Raw genomic sequence first — 17,639 nt, 5'->3', positions numbered from 1 at the left:
GGTCTCTGGGGTCCGGGAGTTTCTCCAGATATGGGGCCAGTCTGTAGTCTCTCTGTAGGCTCCGGTACATGGTCAGTTTCTGTGAGCTGATGATATCATTCTTCCAGTCGCTGACATACCTCTCCTGGCCTTCATCTGCCATCTTCCTAATTCCGGCTTTTGTCAGGTTGTTGTGATTGGTGTTCTGCTCCGGTTGGGTTTGGCTGGGCTGTTCCGGGGGTTCTGGTTTTTCTGTTTCACCTTCATGTATCAGGGCTTTATGGTGATGGGAGCTTGGATTGCTCCTATGCAGGTGAGCCCGGAATGACAGCGCCCTCTTTAGAACTGTCAGGTGTAGAGGGAATCTGCCCAGCTCGGCCCGACAAGCACTGTTGGAGGTGCTCCGATGGACCTGGAGAAGGTGCTTGCAGAATTCCAGGTGGAATATTTCTGTTGGACTGGAGTCCCACTTTGACCAGTCTGGGTAGGTGTGAGGACCCCAGACTTCGCTGCCATACAGGAGGATTGGGGCGATGATGGAGTCGAAGATTTTTAGCCAGACCCTCACTGGTGGCTTCAGATGGTAGAGTGTCCTTCGGATGGCATAGAAGGTTTTGCAGGCCTTGTCTTTCAGGGTCTCTATGGCTTGTTTGAAGTTCCCTGACCGGTGAATCTCTAGGCCCAGGTAGGTATATTTGTCCGTTCCTGTGAGGTCGCAGTTGTTGAGGATAAATGATGGGTGTTGGTCTGATCTTCTCTTTCTCCTCTGGAACACCATGGTGTTGGTTTTCTTTAGGTTGACCGGTTGGGCCCAGGTGGAGCTGAATTTCTCTAGGATTTTCAGGTTGTCCTGGAGGCCTTTCTCGGTTGGTGACAGCAGCAGCAGGTCATCTGCATACAGCAGGAATTTCACCTGAGCGTCGTGGAGGGTGAGTCCTGGTGCTGAGGAGGATTCCAGGGCGGTAGCCAGCTCGTTGATGTAGATGTTGAAGAGCGTTGGGCTTAGGCTGCAGCCTTGTCTTACTCCGCGGCTCTGCTGGAAAAAAGCCGTTCTTTTGCCGCTCACACTCACGCTGCAGCGGTTCTCGGTGTAGGAGCTTTTGATGACATCGTAGGTCTTTCCTCCTATTCCACTCTCCAGCAGTTTCAGGAATAAGCCCGGGTGCCACACTGAATCAAAGGCCTTTTTAAAGTCCACAAAGCAGGCGTATATCTTCCCATTCTTTGTATTGTAGACGTGTCTCTGAATGAGGCTGTGCAGAGTATAGATGTGGTCAGTGGTGCGGTGGTTCGGCATGAACCCTGCTTGGCTCTTGTTGAGGACGTTGTGCTCGGTGAGGAAGGTGAGGATCCTCTTGTTCAGGATACTGTTGAACAGTTTTCCCAGGTTGCTGCTGACGCATATGCCTCTGTAGTTGGCTGGGTCATACCTGTCCCCACTCTTGTGGATGGGTGTGATGAGGCCTTGGTTCCAGGTACGAGGGAAGTAGCCGGCACTCAGTACAATATTGAAGAGTTTAACCATTGCAGCCTGTATTTCTGGTGGGCTGTACTTCAGCATTTCTGGTAGGATTCCATCTAGGCCACCGGCTTTTCTACTTCTTATGGAGGAGAGTCTCTCGGTTACTTCCTGTAGTGTTATAGGTGTATCCACCGGGTTTTGGAAGTTTTTGATTTTTTCCTCCATTGCTTTTAGTTTCGCCATTATGTTTTCCTGTTCTTGGCTTAGTCCTTCCTTTGGAATGTCTTTATAGAGGTCTCTGAAGTATTGGAGCCAGAGGTTGCCATTTTGGATATGGTTGTTGTTTTTCTTGTCTTTGGTGTCCATGTGGTTCCATAGTTCCCAGAAGGAGTGGTCTTGGAGGGCGTCTTGGAGTTGATTGAGCTTCGTAGAGATGTAACTCTGCTTCTTCCTCCTGAGGATGGTTTTGTACTGCTTTTGTATGGAGTCATAGGCTTCCCTCAGACCCAGGTGGTTGGGGTCTCTGTGTTTCTTGTTGGAGGCTGTTCTCAGGGTCTTCCGTACAGCTTTACATTCTCTATATATATATATATGTATATATATATATATATATATATATATATATATATATATATATATATATGTGTGTATGTATGTATGTATGTATGTATGTATGTATGTATGTATGTATGTATGTATGTATGTATGTATGTATGTATATATATATATATATATATATATATATATATATATATATATATATATACACATATACATACATACACACACACACCCCTATATATATATATTTTTTTTTTCTACTTAAAAAAACAAAACCAAAGCTTTTTCTAGTCCAGTTGATTGAAAAACACTGAATATGTTGACCGTTGTATTTACCACTGTTACACATCTAGAATTACTCCTTTTTCTGGTGCTCAAACAATAGTATAATGGAGACTGAGCTAAATCCTAAATTCAGCATCGACAGTTTCACACCAAGTCTTACCACTTTATTTTCCATTTAGAAAAAAACCCACTAACAAAGAGCTGAATACCAAACTGTACAATGTGCTGCCCCATGTTTTATAAAGATTCAGCATTCTGGGATATTGACTATTGTGACTGAGCGTAGCTGAAACCACTAATGATACAGTACTGCTCAATCTTAAGAGCCAGGCAGCCTGTAAAATATGTCTTCTTGATCTAAAAGCACAAAACCATGATGCAGACCACCTAATTCTAGCTATTCTTTTAACCTCTTCTTTGTAGATGCATTGTTGGGTATACTTTCCGTTGGCGCACAGAATAGGAAAGCGTACTCTTCTGGGCTTTCCTATACAGGACCAAAAGACATGCCAGTGCATACTACCCATAGGGAGGAATAAGGACTGTCTATAGGCCACTGACTGACTAATCGGTATATACACTCGAGAGCCATGCAAACGTTTTAGGCCGGCGTCACACACAGCGTAAAACAATACGGTCCGTATATTACGGCCGTAATACGCTGAAAAGTCCCGAAAAAAGTGGTCCGTAGCTCCTCCGTAGGCAGGGTGTGTCAGCGTTTTTTGCGCATGGCATCCTCCGTATGTAATCCGTATGGCATCCGTACTGCGTGGTTTTCTCGCAGGCTAGCAAAACCAACATACCGCTATAGAAGTGATCCATGTGTCCCAAAAAGAAAAGAAAATATATATATACTGTCATTATATATATATATATATATATCTCAGTAGACACATATATTAGAGAGAAAAGCCGGTAATTCAGTGCGATGTACAGTAAAATCACACTGACAGCTTACAGTAGAATAGGTAGAATAAATGTGTACACACAGAATAGGTAGGTATATATATATATATATATATGTCAGTGAGACACATATATGTATATATATTAATATTTATTCCAGCGCTATACAGCTTGAAAGCCGGTAATTCAATTACCGGCTTTTTCTTTCTCCTTCCTAAAACCCGACATGATTTGAGACATGGTTTACATACAGTAAACCATGTCTTCTCTCCATTTTTTTTGCAGATTCCACACTACTAATGTCAGTAGTGTGTATCTGCAAAATTTGGCCGTTCTAGCTCTTAAAATAAAGGGTTAAATGGCGGAAAAAATTGGCGTGGGCTCCCGCGCAATTTTCTCCGCCAGAGTAGTAAAGCCAGTGACTGAGGGTAGATATTAATAGCCTGGAGAGGGTCCACGGTTATTGGCCCCCCCCCTGGCTAAAAATATCTGCCCCCAGCCACCCCAGAAAAGGCACATCTGGAAGATGCGCCTGTTCTGGCACTTGGCCACTCTCTTCCCATTCCCGTGTAGCGGTGGGATATGGGGTAATGAAGGGTTAATGCCACCTTGCTATTGTAAGGTGACATTAAGCCTAATTAATAATGGAGAGGCGTCAATTATGACACCTATCCATTATTAATCCAATTGTAGTGAAGGGTTAAATAAAACACAAACACATTATTTAAAATTATTTTAATGAAATAAAAACAATGGTTGTTGCAGTATTTTATTCAACGCCCAATCCAGTCACTGAAGACCCTCGTTCTGTGAGTAAAAAAACATAATAAACCAACAATATACTTACCCTCCGCAGATCTGTAACGTCCAACGATGTAAATCCTTCTGAAGGGGTTAAAACATTTTGCAGCAAGGAGCTGTGCTAATGCAGGCTGCTCCTCGCTGCAAAACCCCAGGGAATGAGGCTAAAAATAGATCAATGATCTATATTTAGCTTCATTTGCGGTGAGGCGCCCTCTGCTGGCTGTTCATAGATCGTGGGAAATTATCTAGAAAGCCAGGGAGCTTTCTAGGTAATTTCCCACGATCTATGAACAGCCAGCAGAGGGCGCCTCACCGCAAATGAAGCTAAATATAGATCATTGATCTATTTTTAGCCTCATTCCCTGGGGTTTTGCAGCGAGGAGCAGCCTGCATTAGCACAGCTCCTTGCTGCAAAATGTTTTAACCCCTTCAGAAGGATTTACATCGTTGGACGTTACAGATCTGCGGAGGGTAAGTATATTGTTGGTTTATTATGTTTTTTTACTCACAGAACGAGGGTCTTCAGTGACTGGATTGGGCGTTGAATAAAATACTGCAACAACCACTGTTTTTATTTCATTAAAATAATTTTAAATAATGTGTTTGTGTTTTATTTAACCCTTCACTACAATTGGATTAATAATGGATAGGTGTCATAATTGACGCCTCTCCATTATTAATTAGGCTTAATGTCACCTTACAATAGCAAGGTGGCATTAACCCTTCATTACCCCATATCCCACCGCTACACGGGAATGGGAAGAGAGTGGCCAAGTGCCAGAATAGGCGCATCTTCCAGATGTGCCTTTTCTGGGGTGGCTGGGGGCAGATATTTTTAGCCAGGGGGGGGCCAATAACCGTGGACCCTCTCCAGGCTATTAATATCTGCCCTCAGTCACTGGCTTTACTACTCTGGCGGAGAAAATTGCGCGGGAGCCCACGCCAATTTTTTCCGCCATTTAACCCTTTATTTTAAGAGCTAGAACGGCCAAATTTTGCAGATACACACTACTGACATTAGTAGTGTGGAATCTGCAAAAAAAATGGAGAGAAGACATGGTTTACTGTATGTAAACCATGTCTCAAATCATGTCGGGTTTTAGGAAGGAGAAAGAAAAAGCCGGTAATTGAATTACCGGCTTTCAAGCTGTATAGCGCTGGAATAAATATTAATATATATACATATATGTGTCTCACTGACATATATATATATATATATACCTATTCTATGTGTACACATTTATTCTACCTATTGGACTGTAAGCTGTCAGTGTGATTTTACTGTACACCGCACTGAATTGCCGGCTTTTCTCTCTAACAGCGCTGCGTATTTCTCGCAAGTCACACTGCTTGTCCGTGTGTAATCCGTATTTTTCACGCTTCCATAGACTTTCATTGGCGTATTTCTTGCGCAGTACGGTGACAAACGCAGCATGCTGCGATTTTGTACGGCCGTAGAAAGCCGTATAATACTGATCAGTAAAATACGGCAAATAGGAGCAGGGGCATAGAGAATAATTGTGCCGTATTTTTTGCGAGTTTTACGGACGTAGATTCTGCGCTCTTACGTCCGTAAAACTCGCAAGTGTGACGCCGGCCTTAGGCAGGTGTGTAAAAACTGCAGAAAAAAAAAAAAGAATATTCAGAGTAGGAGATTTATAACATGGAAAGTGAAGGTACAAAAGAAAAATCTAAAATCAGTATTTGGTGTGACCGCTGTTTGCCTTCAAAATAGCATTGATATAAACTATATTTGTACATAGTTCGGAAGGGAAGAAGCATCACTGAATTTTGAAACAGAAATTTGGCTGAAATAGATTGTGGGCGCCATGTTGCATTTGCACGTCCCCTTAAAACGCACAAACAGAAGAAACCCCCCACAAGTGACCCCATTTAGTAAATTACACTCCTCATGGATTTTCTCTAGCGGTATAACGAACATTTTAAACTTGCATGTAGTACACAGAATTTTGCTTTAGCCCCAAATTTTTCACTTTTGCAAGAGATAATATGAAAAAGCAAACTGCCAAGTTTATTCCCCATTTTGTTCCGAGCGTGTCGATACCACGTATAGTCAAAAAGTTCTCTTTGGACCCTCGGAAAGGAAGGAGCGACATTTGGTATTTGGAATGTAAATTACGTTGAAAGACTGCAGACAATGTCTTAATTACAGCCCCTGAAGTATTAAAATAAGAACAAAAAACGAACAGCAATCCCCCCTCACAAGTTACCCAATTTGTAAACTAGGCCCATCATGGAATTCATCTAGGGCTGCGTTGCGCATGCTCAACCCATAAGTGTTCCACAGAACTTTTTAAAAACAGTGATGTGAAAACAATTTTATTTTTTTTTTGTTAAAATGTTTTTTAGCCCCAAATTTGTAATTTTCACAATGCATAATAGGAGAAAATGGACCTCATACGGTACCCCTTATGTGGTCAACAACTGCTTTTTGGGCACATGGCAGCACTTGGAAAGGAAAGAGCAGCATTTGATTTTCGGAGCATAAATTTATCTGGAAAAGATTGTGAATGCCATCTCACATTTGCAGAGCCATTGACATGTCAAAACAGCAGAAACTCCCCAAAAGTCACATGATCCACAAAAAATTATAACATTTACCGGTAGATGTGAAACTAAAGAATGTAACTTTTCTTCTAGTAAAATACTGTTTTGGCACCAAATCTATCACTTCCACTAGGGCTAATAGGAGAAAATGGACCCCATAATTTGTTCGAAAACCTTTACTGAACGTGGTAATACCCCATATGTGGTTGCACACTACGGTTTGAGCACATGGCAGGGATCGGATGGGAAGGAGCGCTATTTGGCTTTTAGAACGCAGATTCTCTTTGAATAGATTGTGGGTTCCATGAGCGGAGCCCCTGAGGTGCCAGAACAACAGAAACCCCCACATGTGACGCCATATTGGGAACTTCACTGCATGAGGAGTTCATTTGGGGGGCATACTGAGTATTTTGAACCCACAGGTGCATCACAGAATTTTATAACATTGGCATGTTGAAATATAACATTTTAGTGGTAAAACTTAATTTTTGTATTTGCTGCAAATTTGTCACTTACAAAAGGGTTGATAGGTGAAACAATGTGGTGATGCCCTATATGTCGTCAAACTCCTGTTAGGCCACACGTTAGGGCTGAGAAGGAAGGAGCGCTATTTGGCTTTTAGAGAACAGATTTTGCTAGATTATGCAGGCAACATATGCAGAGACCTTAAGGTGCCAGAACAGCAGAAAAAGAAAAAAAAAAAAAGTGACCCATTGTAGAAATTACACCTCTAAATTAATCAATCTACGGCTGCAGTGACTTTTGTTTTTTAGTGATTTAGCTTAGAGAATTGCAAATATGCTAGTTAATGCCCATACATTGTGCCCTCATACAATATAGAGCCCCCACAAATTGTAGCACCCTCCATAGTGTCCAGTTTGTGTTTCTGGTGACATATCCTGCAAATTGTGAAGTGCACACCGCCTACTGCGGTTTAGGCACAGTGGGGCTCAGAAGGAGCATTTGGGAGCGCAGATTTCACCAGATTGTATTGAGGGGGTGGGAGTAGTGTTTTATTGGGAACATTTGGGGTACGTAACATTTTTTGATCGCTTCCAGGATAAGGCTGGATAACATTCACGTTGTACACTGAGCACTTACGTTGGGGGTTGTAAATACCACAAATATGCGATTCAGATCCTTGATAGAATCACAAATCACAATGAGGCAGATTGAGGCACTTTGGAGTCCATTTGGCGTCTGCTCCGGTTGCATCCATCATTTTAGGCATACAGAGAACTGCGATTGTCCACACTTGTGCGCTAAAAAGATGCCTAAAATTATGGGACATTGCCGGAACAGAGTACAGACTGAGTCCATAGTGTCTCCATGTGCCTCATAAGTGTGTTGTTCTGTCGGCGGTTGGTCTCAATTGCTGTTTTGGGGATTAACATGGAAACCCCAATGTAAGTTCCCAGTGGAGAGCACAGGATAAATGTGAGCCGAGCCTTACTGCAATATTTGGGAGGCAGAATTAACAAATAGACAGCAGTACAATAGTTATTTTTACACAGTTCACTGTGCAGTATAAGGCTGGGTTCACATTGCGTTAAGCCCGTCCGTTAGACGGACTACGTTACACCACGGCATAACGTGGTGTAACGCAGTCCATTAACGCCGCCATTGAATCCAATGTCGGACGCACCGCTAGCGCACGCCCACAATAGGCGTGCGCTAGAGATGTGCAATTATTGAGTGACGGACCCCAAGACGCGGGCTGCAGCGTTTCCGGGTCCGTCACCGCTAGCGCAGATAGAGCTAGCAGATGCTCTATCTGCACTAGCGCTCTGCCATACCGGCAATTGGGTTAACAGCAGCCCGTTAACGTATGTGTTGAACGGGCTGCTGTTAACGCAATGTGAACTCGGCCTAAGTGATAAGAATACTTTTCTTCTGGTCGGTGCAATTACAATAATCATTTTTTCGTCGCCATAGTCTGACAGCTTTAACTTTTCTTTTTTTTTTTAAAATTATTAATACTGACAAATCCTCAACTCCACGTGGTGAAATGCAGCCCCAAACTTGCAAGTAACCGCCATCATGCTTCACTATTGGCTACAGACACTTATTATTGTACCGCTCTTTAGCCGTTTGAAGAACAAACCGCATTTTGTTACAGCCAAATTTATCACATTTTGACTGTTCATTGCAAAGCCTCTGCCTATTGTTTCTTGCATAGTTAAATCAGACTTATTTTCATGTCGAATGTATGGCTTTTTGTCCGCAATTCTTCCATGGAGATCAGTTCTGGCCAGACTTCTGCAAACTGTAAATGGGTTACCGAAAAAACATGGAGTCAATAGGTCCACTAACATATCTACAGCCCCGAGGAAGCCCAAGCGAAACGCGCGTTGGGACTTGCCACACGGGGGGAATATCGGTAACAGTTAATAAGGAATCTTTTTGTTTTATGCAGCTTTAAGCTTTTTTAGAAACTTTAAGGATTGGCATTGGTTTTTTTTCCTGCTGAGATACCTCAACTCTTAGTAGCTCTATTTGAGACATATGATGCATCTAACAAAGATGTAATACTATGTTCAGGGACTGTCACTTTAAAATTTATGATTTTTCTTGGCCAAAATCCCTTACCCCTTACACTAAATAGTGGATAAGCAGGTTTTGTATCATCTGAGCTTTTTTTCTATTTGACCATGTCTATTTATGGTTATATAATTGTCTGTATACCTGATCTTTGATAGCTTGAACACAATGTATGATATTTTTTAGTGGACCTATTGACTCCATGTTTTTTCTGTAACTGTTTGATGAGTGCCCATAACATGTGTGGCCCATTAACTGTATGGCATAGAGCCTCAGTAATATTTAATAGTGTACTATGAGTACTGTTCAATTGATATGGTCTCTGAACTGTAGATGGGTGTAGCTGGGCATCACTGTTTGCTGCCAGTTCTGAGCTGATGGCACTGCTGAACATCTTCTGATTCTGAATAGAAAAACGTTGGTGTCTTTCATCTGGTGCAGTAAGTTTCCTTGACCTACCACTGTGTCTACGATCCTCAATGTTGCCATTTATTGAGGTTTCTTCAAAAGATCTTAAATTGCACAATCCGAAAACCCAAGTATGATTTGATATCTTTGCCTGGGAGACACCTTGCTGATGCAGTATATCTACCCTGTGTCTTGTTGCTGGGCAAAGCCTTGCCATGGTGTATGACTTGTGACATGCACAACTTAACCTTTCCAGAATTTGTACAAGTTTAGAAGAATTTATGCAGATTTGAGGGTGGTGACATCAAATATTGATTTAACATGCAAAAACAGAAGAAAGCAAAAAAAAAAAAAAAAAAGAAAAAGAAGAGGGCAACAAGTAAGGACATTTGAATACTCCAAATTATTTAAAATAGTAAATTATTTTGGTGCTTTTCCGGTATACGAAATATCAGTATTGATCTCATTTAGATTTCTCTTTTATCCATTCACTTTGCTAAAACTATAGGAAGCTATCAACACTTCTATTTTGGAAGTACGGTATTTTTATTTTGAAGAAGTTTTTTCATATCGGTCTAAAACATTTGAACAGTATGGCATCCATGCATACAAGTATAAAAACAGGAGATGTTGGGTCAGCACTACACTGCTCACTTTTCGCACAGGTACACCAGTTTACTAGCCTCAATTTTGGAGGAAAAAAAAAGTCTGTAAATGGTGCTCAAAATCCCCACTGTTAATGTTAGATATACTGTCCAAATGTTGAGGACACGGTAGACGTGCTTTCAGTGCAAGCTGCCTGGCAGCTTTGGAATATTGATCCCATATCTGCAGGTTTATAATGGTTTGGGATAGGATCCCTTTAAAGCTACTTTATCTGGCGAGTGCCATTTCCTCTATATTTGGATACATATAAACCCTCCTAACCTGCCAGCGTACCCATAGCATGGATGACCATTACGTTGGTGTTCTCTTTACGTAAAATTATGCCCATATCATGGAAAACAGGTTACCCCCAAATCCACACAAGAATTTAACTAAATTTTTGACTGTCTGCCCCTGCTGTAATTGCAATTATAGTACCACCAAAAATAAATCGTTTTGTACACAAGCAGTTTGAGCCCATTTATATATCAGCTTATGGTGAGGGACAAGATAGAATAGATATGGATGGATATGGGACTTTTGTTCTGGTACAGGATAATGTATGTGGGGCCAAGTTCACACACAATATAGTGGTAGGATCATACTGTGCACTTAGTCTTTTTGGTAAAATTAATTATAAATTATGAAAGAAATTTGCATTTTATTACATCTTTGCCACTTTTCCCCAATTTAAAAAAACTTAAGGTACTGGCACCACATAAAAGCCAAACTAATGCTGCACAAAAAAGCAAGTGTGTAATATAAAAGCATCTATAAAATACATTATTCTAAAAGATTACGTTTTGCTGTGGGAACGTTGACATTTGAAGGTTTAGTCCCGAAAGAGAGAGACTGGTCTCAAAAAGGATCTGACACCTCTTCCGACTTGACCGGCCTAGTAACTATTACATCATCACCTCGTATTGTTCAACTCTGAAGCCCCTTTCCTCAGATCTCTGTAGTGAGCAGTTCCTCTGTCATTACTCCCGGAAATCTAGAAAAAGTGACCACTGGGTGTTACCAGATGCTGACAGTAGGCAAGGGGGATTGGTGACATCCAGTTCTCCATTTATTGAGCAGGAAAAGTAGAGATCTTTTAGTCCTGGTCTGTAGATTGCCGTGGTTGTCCATCCTATAGATTAGCGTTAGCTTACAATCATATCAAAACGTTACCTCACCCTTTAGCAAACATTTTGGGCTGGCTCAGAAGAAGGACATGCGTTACCATACCACTATTGTGACTTCAGAATGGTATAGAAATCTCCATTCTACAGATCTGGACGTGGAGTTACTTACCTATGTAGACTCTCTTGCTGTAACGCTGCATCAATAGCAATACAAACACATGAAGCGGAATCAGATTGATGATAAACACGTAACCACCCCAAGCAGAAACCTAAAAGAAGAGAGAGAAGAAAACATGACGTCTCCGATCTCCGCTGCAGAGCGTGCTGCCTCCGTGCAATGCAACCTGATCAGCAACGCTTCAGTGGTAACGCAGGAGCAGCTGATGACTAATCGGCTCCAATGTTAATATATATATTCAAAACGCCTTATAATTACTGGCTTACTTATCAATTTTCATAAAATTTATTTAGAAAGACTAGCTTGTTAAGAAAGATTGGCATTTAATATCCAAAGCTTCAGGAGATAATCTAGGCAGAAATCACAGGCTTATATCAAATCACAAAATAATACACCACACAAGTAAAAGGAAATGTAATATTTGTTCTTGTTTTCTGTAATTCTATGTTAATGACTACATAGTAAAATATTTAAAGGGGTATTCTCACACTGACAAATAATGGCTTTGAAACTTTGAGGCTGCAGCTAGGAGTCAGGCAACCCATCATTTAAACATGGAAACCTTCAAAAAGAACCTCAAGACTGACCTCTTCCGACAAACCTACAACCTGCAGTAATCAAATTACGGTATGTAGCAGCCACTTAAAAAGTCATCATAAAAATACAAATTTTATTAAAAAAAATATAATAAAAATACTGAGCACTAGGCCTAATACCAGACTCACACTTCCCCACTCTCTATAGATAACTCATTATGATCCTGTGTGTTGATAATGAGACTAATGAAAAGTTACTTTAAAAACTATAAATAGAGCAGATAACCTATTATGACTGAGATGCTAGGTAATGTCACAGCTCGCCTCCTCACCTTTTCTCCACAAAGCCCTTTTCCCAGAGTATGGGTGGCTATATATTATATATAGTGAAATTGGTCAGAGCCAGTCTATTGCTACATAAAGGAGTCGTTGCTAAAAAGAAAGAAAAAAAAAATGTATGAGTTCCTCCGATTCTGTTGCCTGTTTTTGCAGTGTTATTCCTTTGTAGACCTTCACATTTGTGTTTTTTTCGGAATGCAGTATGTGAAATTTCTGCATGCAGTCCAACTAGGCATTACTTCAGAGTCTTATGCGGAGTCTCATGCGGAGACTGCAGGACCAACATCGGAGCAGAGATTGGGAGCATCAGGAAAGGAGGTGAAAGTGAACAGCACCAGGGAACACTGAAAAAACGCCCAAAGTATAGATTTCACACACTGCGCTTTTGAAGAAGCGAACATGAATATCTCCATAGTGGAGCGAGTCAGCAACACAGCACAAAAGAACGGCAAAATCAGGGGAGCTCAGTGATTCTTACAAGGCACTTAATTCAATTTTTTTTTTTAAGTGACAGGTCCTCTAACTCCATGTGCTGAAGAAAAACAGGAGTTACAAGTCATTGGTCCCAGTAGCCAGTGTAAATTGAAAGGTTTAAAAAAAAAAATTATATAAAATATATCTATATATTTTTTTAAATACAGTGATTTGAAAACATTTTTAATTTTAGACCCCAACAATGGGGTATTTTGCTTTCAAAATGAGCATAGTTTGTAGGAAAGGGATGTGGACAAGTGATATGCAAGCGGTAAATTTGTGTTTTGTTTTTTTTTTTTTTATAATGCCTGTAGGAGAGATCAGGGAAATATTGGTCATAGCCCACCAACCGTTGACGACAACTCTAGGTTTGGGTATCGGAGTATGGCTACCTATATCAAACTTAGTAAGTATTGGTACTGATGGAGGAGGTCTACAGCAAAAAGGAGATTCGCAACAATAACTGTATTGTACATCTTTGGAAAAACTCAGTGCCTGCCAAATATTGAGAATATACGCCAATCTCTGCAGGTAAACTGAAAGGAACGAACCAAGACACAAGCCAATGTCGGCACTATTACCAGTATAAACCGGTGAAAAGCTTACACTTTCATCTGCAAAAAGTTTATGCAAGAATGAGCTGTGTTAGTTGGCCAGAAAATTAAGTCCAGCGTCCGTGTCTGAATAATGTTAACATAATCAAACCCATATGAAAAAAACAATAAGGGATCCAAATAATAAAAACAATAAATTTATTGACTACATAATTAGTAAAATATCATGAGATATAACAACTACGGGATTCAAAGATGGAGACAACTACTAAATGGGACCACAGGTCAAAGGCAAATAACCATAACAATTGTATCAGCACCCTGCCAAAATAAATCCTGATACATTTTAACTATGTATGTGTTAATAAAACGAAATACACAAGTTTACTGGCAAGTAGTATCAATATGTGGAGGTTAGGAAGGGGAATAAAGCCATATACACCAAAGTATTTACCCAAGACCTGCGGTGCCACTGCCCCAACGCGCGTTTCGGCTTGTGTGCCTTCTTTCGGGGGAGACTCCCCTAGTGTTCCCTTAGTGTTTTTTTCATATGGGTTTAATATAGTTTTTGCACTGGGAAAGAGTTTGTAATTCCGTATATATGGGCACAGGTGATATACTTATCATACACTGTGCATTATTATCGGATCTGTTTACATAATCAAATTACAGTAACAACCAGAAAGAAAAAAGCCTGGAAACAAAAGTACAAAGCTAATCAGAAAGTGCACATCAACGCGCCTCGAAGCCATACTTACCATGTAAAAATAAGACAAACAGCAGCATATTGTCCAAAACACTGAGCCGGTTTTCACAGATTTCACCTGAAATATAAAAGTATGTAAAATGAGCAAAAATCTACCATAAATTTATACAAGCCATATACACACAAAAAAGTACAGCTACAACCTGTAAAGACTGCACTATGGGCCTCGTCTATTGTATAGAAAGGCTTCTCAGGAACAACCACAGCCACAATGACCTGACCAGTCACCATGACCTTGTGCCTCTTAAAATCCGGGATATGTAGATTGGCATTGCTGCTGTTCAGGCTCTGGAGTAAATTCAAGACTACGGCATTTTTAGTGGTCAAGTACGAAAAAAAGAATGAGGGGTGACACGTAGGAACATTTCACTGGTCATATGGAGACATCATATTATAGCTTAGGTTGGGAAGACAGGTCTATCAAGCTTAGCCTATTAACCCACCATGTAGTTATGGACTTGTAGACCTTGCTTCTAAGGGAAAACACCACTATGATACAACACATGCTGTACGTTCCACGTTTCCAGTCAACAAATTATACCTAAACCTGTTTCTGCACTGAAAAGCTGAGCTGCTCCTTGGTACTACATGTACCAACAGCAGGCAGAGAACATCTGGGGTTTATTTGCAATAAAATGATTTTCCACCAACCAATAACACTTATTCTAAGTGCAGACTGCAGCAGGGTCCTCCCTCCTTATGTGCCTTGTTTTTTGCTCATGTTTAGTTGTATTTGTCTATATTTGCCCCTTTTCACATGTAAAGCGCCATGGAATAAATGGCGCTATAAAAATATACAATAATAATAAATGTCGGTGTAAAAATATCAAAGTCAACCCCAAATTTACACCCCACTCACCGTTGCTGCCTCTCCACTATAGCCTCCCATGTTTTGGGACACAGCTGTCCAATGCCTGACATGACTACAGTACATTACTGCTGCAGCCAAACGCCAGATCAGCAGTCATGCCGATGTAGATGGCTCAAGGGCACGTGGCCCAGTGACTGGCTGCACGTGCTGTAGTCCTGACCTCACTGCTGCAGCCACGTCAGCAGAGACAAAGGGCAGCAGCACAGGGGCAGCCGCACAGGGGCAGCGAGGAGAACAGATTTAACTATACACTGATCAACGCTGAGTTCACATGTTTAGTAATCATCCACATGAAAACAGTAAAGGAGCAATCAGTTTATCTTAAAAAGGACAAAAAGTTGTGATGACCAAACGGACTGCAATTGGAATTAGAGATATAGATATAGATATATATATATATATATATATATATATATATATATATATATATATATATATATATATATATATATATATATATATATATATATATATATATATATATATATATACACACATACATATACACACACACACATATATATCGCTCTTTATTTTTATATAGCGCTAACATATTCCGCGGCACTTTCCAGACATCATCATCGCTGGGGCTCACGATCTAAACTCCCTATCAGTATGTCTTTGGAATGTGGGAGGAAACCGGAGAACCCGGAGGAAACCCACGCAAACACGGAGAGAACATGCAAACTCTTTGCAGATGTTGTCCTGGTGGGATTTATATATCTGATTTATATTTATATATACTGATATATATGATTTATATATCAGTGGTTATCACAGCAGCCTTGCAGCGCTGTGGTCCTGGGGTTCAAATCCCACCAAGGACAACATCTGCAAAGAGTTTGCATGTTCTCTCCGTGTTTGCGTGGGTTTCCTCCGGGTTCTCCGGTTTCCTCCCACATTCCAAAGACATACTGATAGGGAGTTTAGATCGTGAGCCCCAGCGATGATAATGTCTGGAAAGCGCCGCGGAATAGGTTAGCGCTATATAAAAATAAAGAATATATATATATATATATATATATATATATATATATATATATATATATATATATATATATATATATATATATATATATATATATATATATATATATATATATATATATACATATATATATACACATATATACATATGTTGAAATTATGGGAATTGGATCCATTAATCAGCCACCTGTCTTTCTTCCTTTTGAAAAGAACCTGTTTTTCTTGCTTACTGGATCTGTTTCAGAGGGATTACCGGACATTTAACTCCGCTTTCAGAATAGCTGTATCCATCTATATAGATCTATATTTATATAAAAAAAATAAAGTCCAAGGATTCAAAGTGTTTGTCTCGCTATAAAACCCATGCAGACTTTTTTTTAGAACAGATCACCCTTATCAGGATCCAGATATAAATGTCAGAATGTAAGCGCATCAATGACAGATGTAGAAGGTCTGACCATGGATTCCTCCATAGATGAGACTCTCTGGAGTCAATTTTGCAAGGATCTTTTTAGAGGGAACCTGTCACCAGCACAAGTTATTTACTCCAGTTTGTACACTGCTGATGGCAGAGAATAACAGCCGCTGTTCAATGTTTTCTGTCTAACGTCGTGACACAATTTGCATCTTTAGTGCCAAGTTTTACACACTTCGTGGAACGTGTGGAAGCTGTCGCCTTCTGTGATTTTTTATGTGCTGCTCTTTCTTTGTTTCCTGCTCTTATTATGGTGACAGCTTAGTGACTCACATGAAAATCCTCACATGACAACACATGCAAACTAAAATAAACCTGCAGAAATAAAATCCTGTTTCCCTGCTTTAAAGAAAAAGTGATGAAAAACCATCTTATAAAGCGTTCTACTGTAGTAGTACTGGAGGTTGGGCTTGTGTTTTTGTGTGCTGTACACTGCTTTGTACATGGCCATGAGAGGGCTCCCATAGAAGTGAATGGGGCCCAAGTCTATTCTTGTATTACGACAACTTTTTTTTCTTAATTGCTTCTACAACCCCTGGCAAAAATTATGGAATCACCGGCAGGGCCGGCGTCAGCACCCGGCGCACCGGGCAAATGCCGGGGCCCTAGAGAGAGAGAGGGGGGCCCACTCACGCTGTCATAGATACAGCTGGGAGAGCAGGAGAACATGCTCTCTCCGCCCACAAAGTCACTGCTGGCTGCGTTCTCTTAACCCCTATGTGCCAGCTCTGACATAAGCATCTTCTCACTCAGTCAGTGCAGCCAGGCAGGCACACATAGGGGTTAAGAGAAGGCAGCCAGTGTGACATTGTTTGTGGGCGTAGAGAGCACTTCTCTGCTCTGCTCTCCGCCCCTGGCTGGCGGCAGTGCTGCTGAAGTTATGAGGCAGATTCAGGAGGAGCTCCTACCAGTGCCTGAGAGTGGCGCTGCTATATACTATGTGGGCTGCGCTGCTATATACTACGTGGGCTGCGCTGCTATATACTACGTGGGCTGTGCTATATACTACATGGGCTGCTATATACTACGTGGGCAGTGTTATATACTACATGGCTGTGTTTATATGCGATCATGAATCGGGGTATGTGTTAAAGGGGGGGCCCACTGAGACTCTTTCGCCCGGGGCCCTCAAAAACCTGGAGCCGGCCCTGATCACCGGTCTTGGAGGATGAT

At 40.9% G+C, this 17,639-nt stretch overlaps 1 protein-coding gene across 1 annotated transcript in view; it reads right to left on the bottom strand.

The window, feature by feature from the left end:
* STT3B (STT3 oligosaccharyltransferase complex catalytic subunit B) overlaps positions 1–17,639 on the bottom strand; it is a 178,876-nt gene that overhangs the window by 67,025 nt on the left and 94,212 nt on the right. The window contains exons 4-5 of the mRNA XM_069730024.1: positions 14,126–14,191; positions 11,456–11,555 (exon numbers count right to left, since the gene is read on the bottom strand). Of these exons, the coding sequence (XP_069586125.1) occupies positions 11,456–11,555; positions 14,126–14,191 (166 nt within the window). The remainder of the gene's footprint in view (positions 1–11,455; positions 11,556–14,125; positions 14,192–17,639) is intronic.

Source organism: Ranitomeya imitator, chromosome 6 (genome assembly GCF_032444005.1).
Source record: "Ranitomeya imitator isolate aRanImi1 chromosome 6, aRanImi1.pri, whole genome shotgun sequence".
Taxonomy (NCBI): Eukaryota; Metazoa; Chordata; class Amphibia; order Anura; family Dendrobatidae; genus Ranitomeya; species Ranitomeya imitator.
Note: the sequence above shows the minus strand (reverse complement) of the source record. Positions and strands in the feature narration are given on the sequence as shown.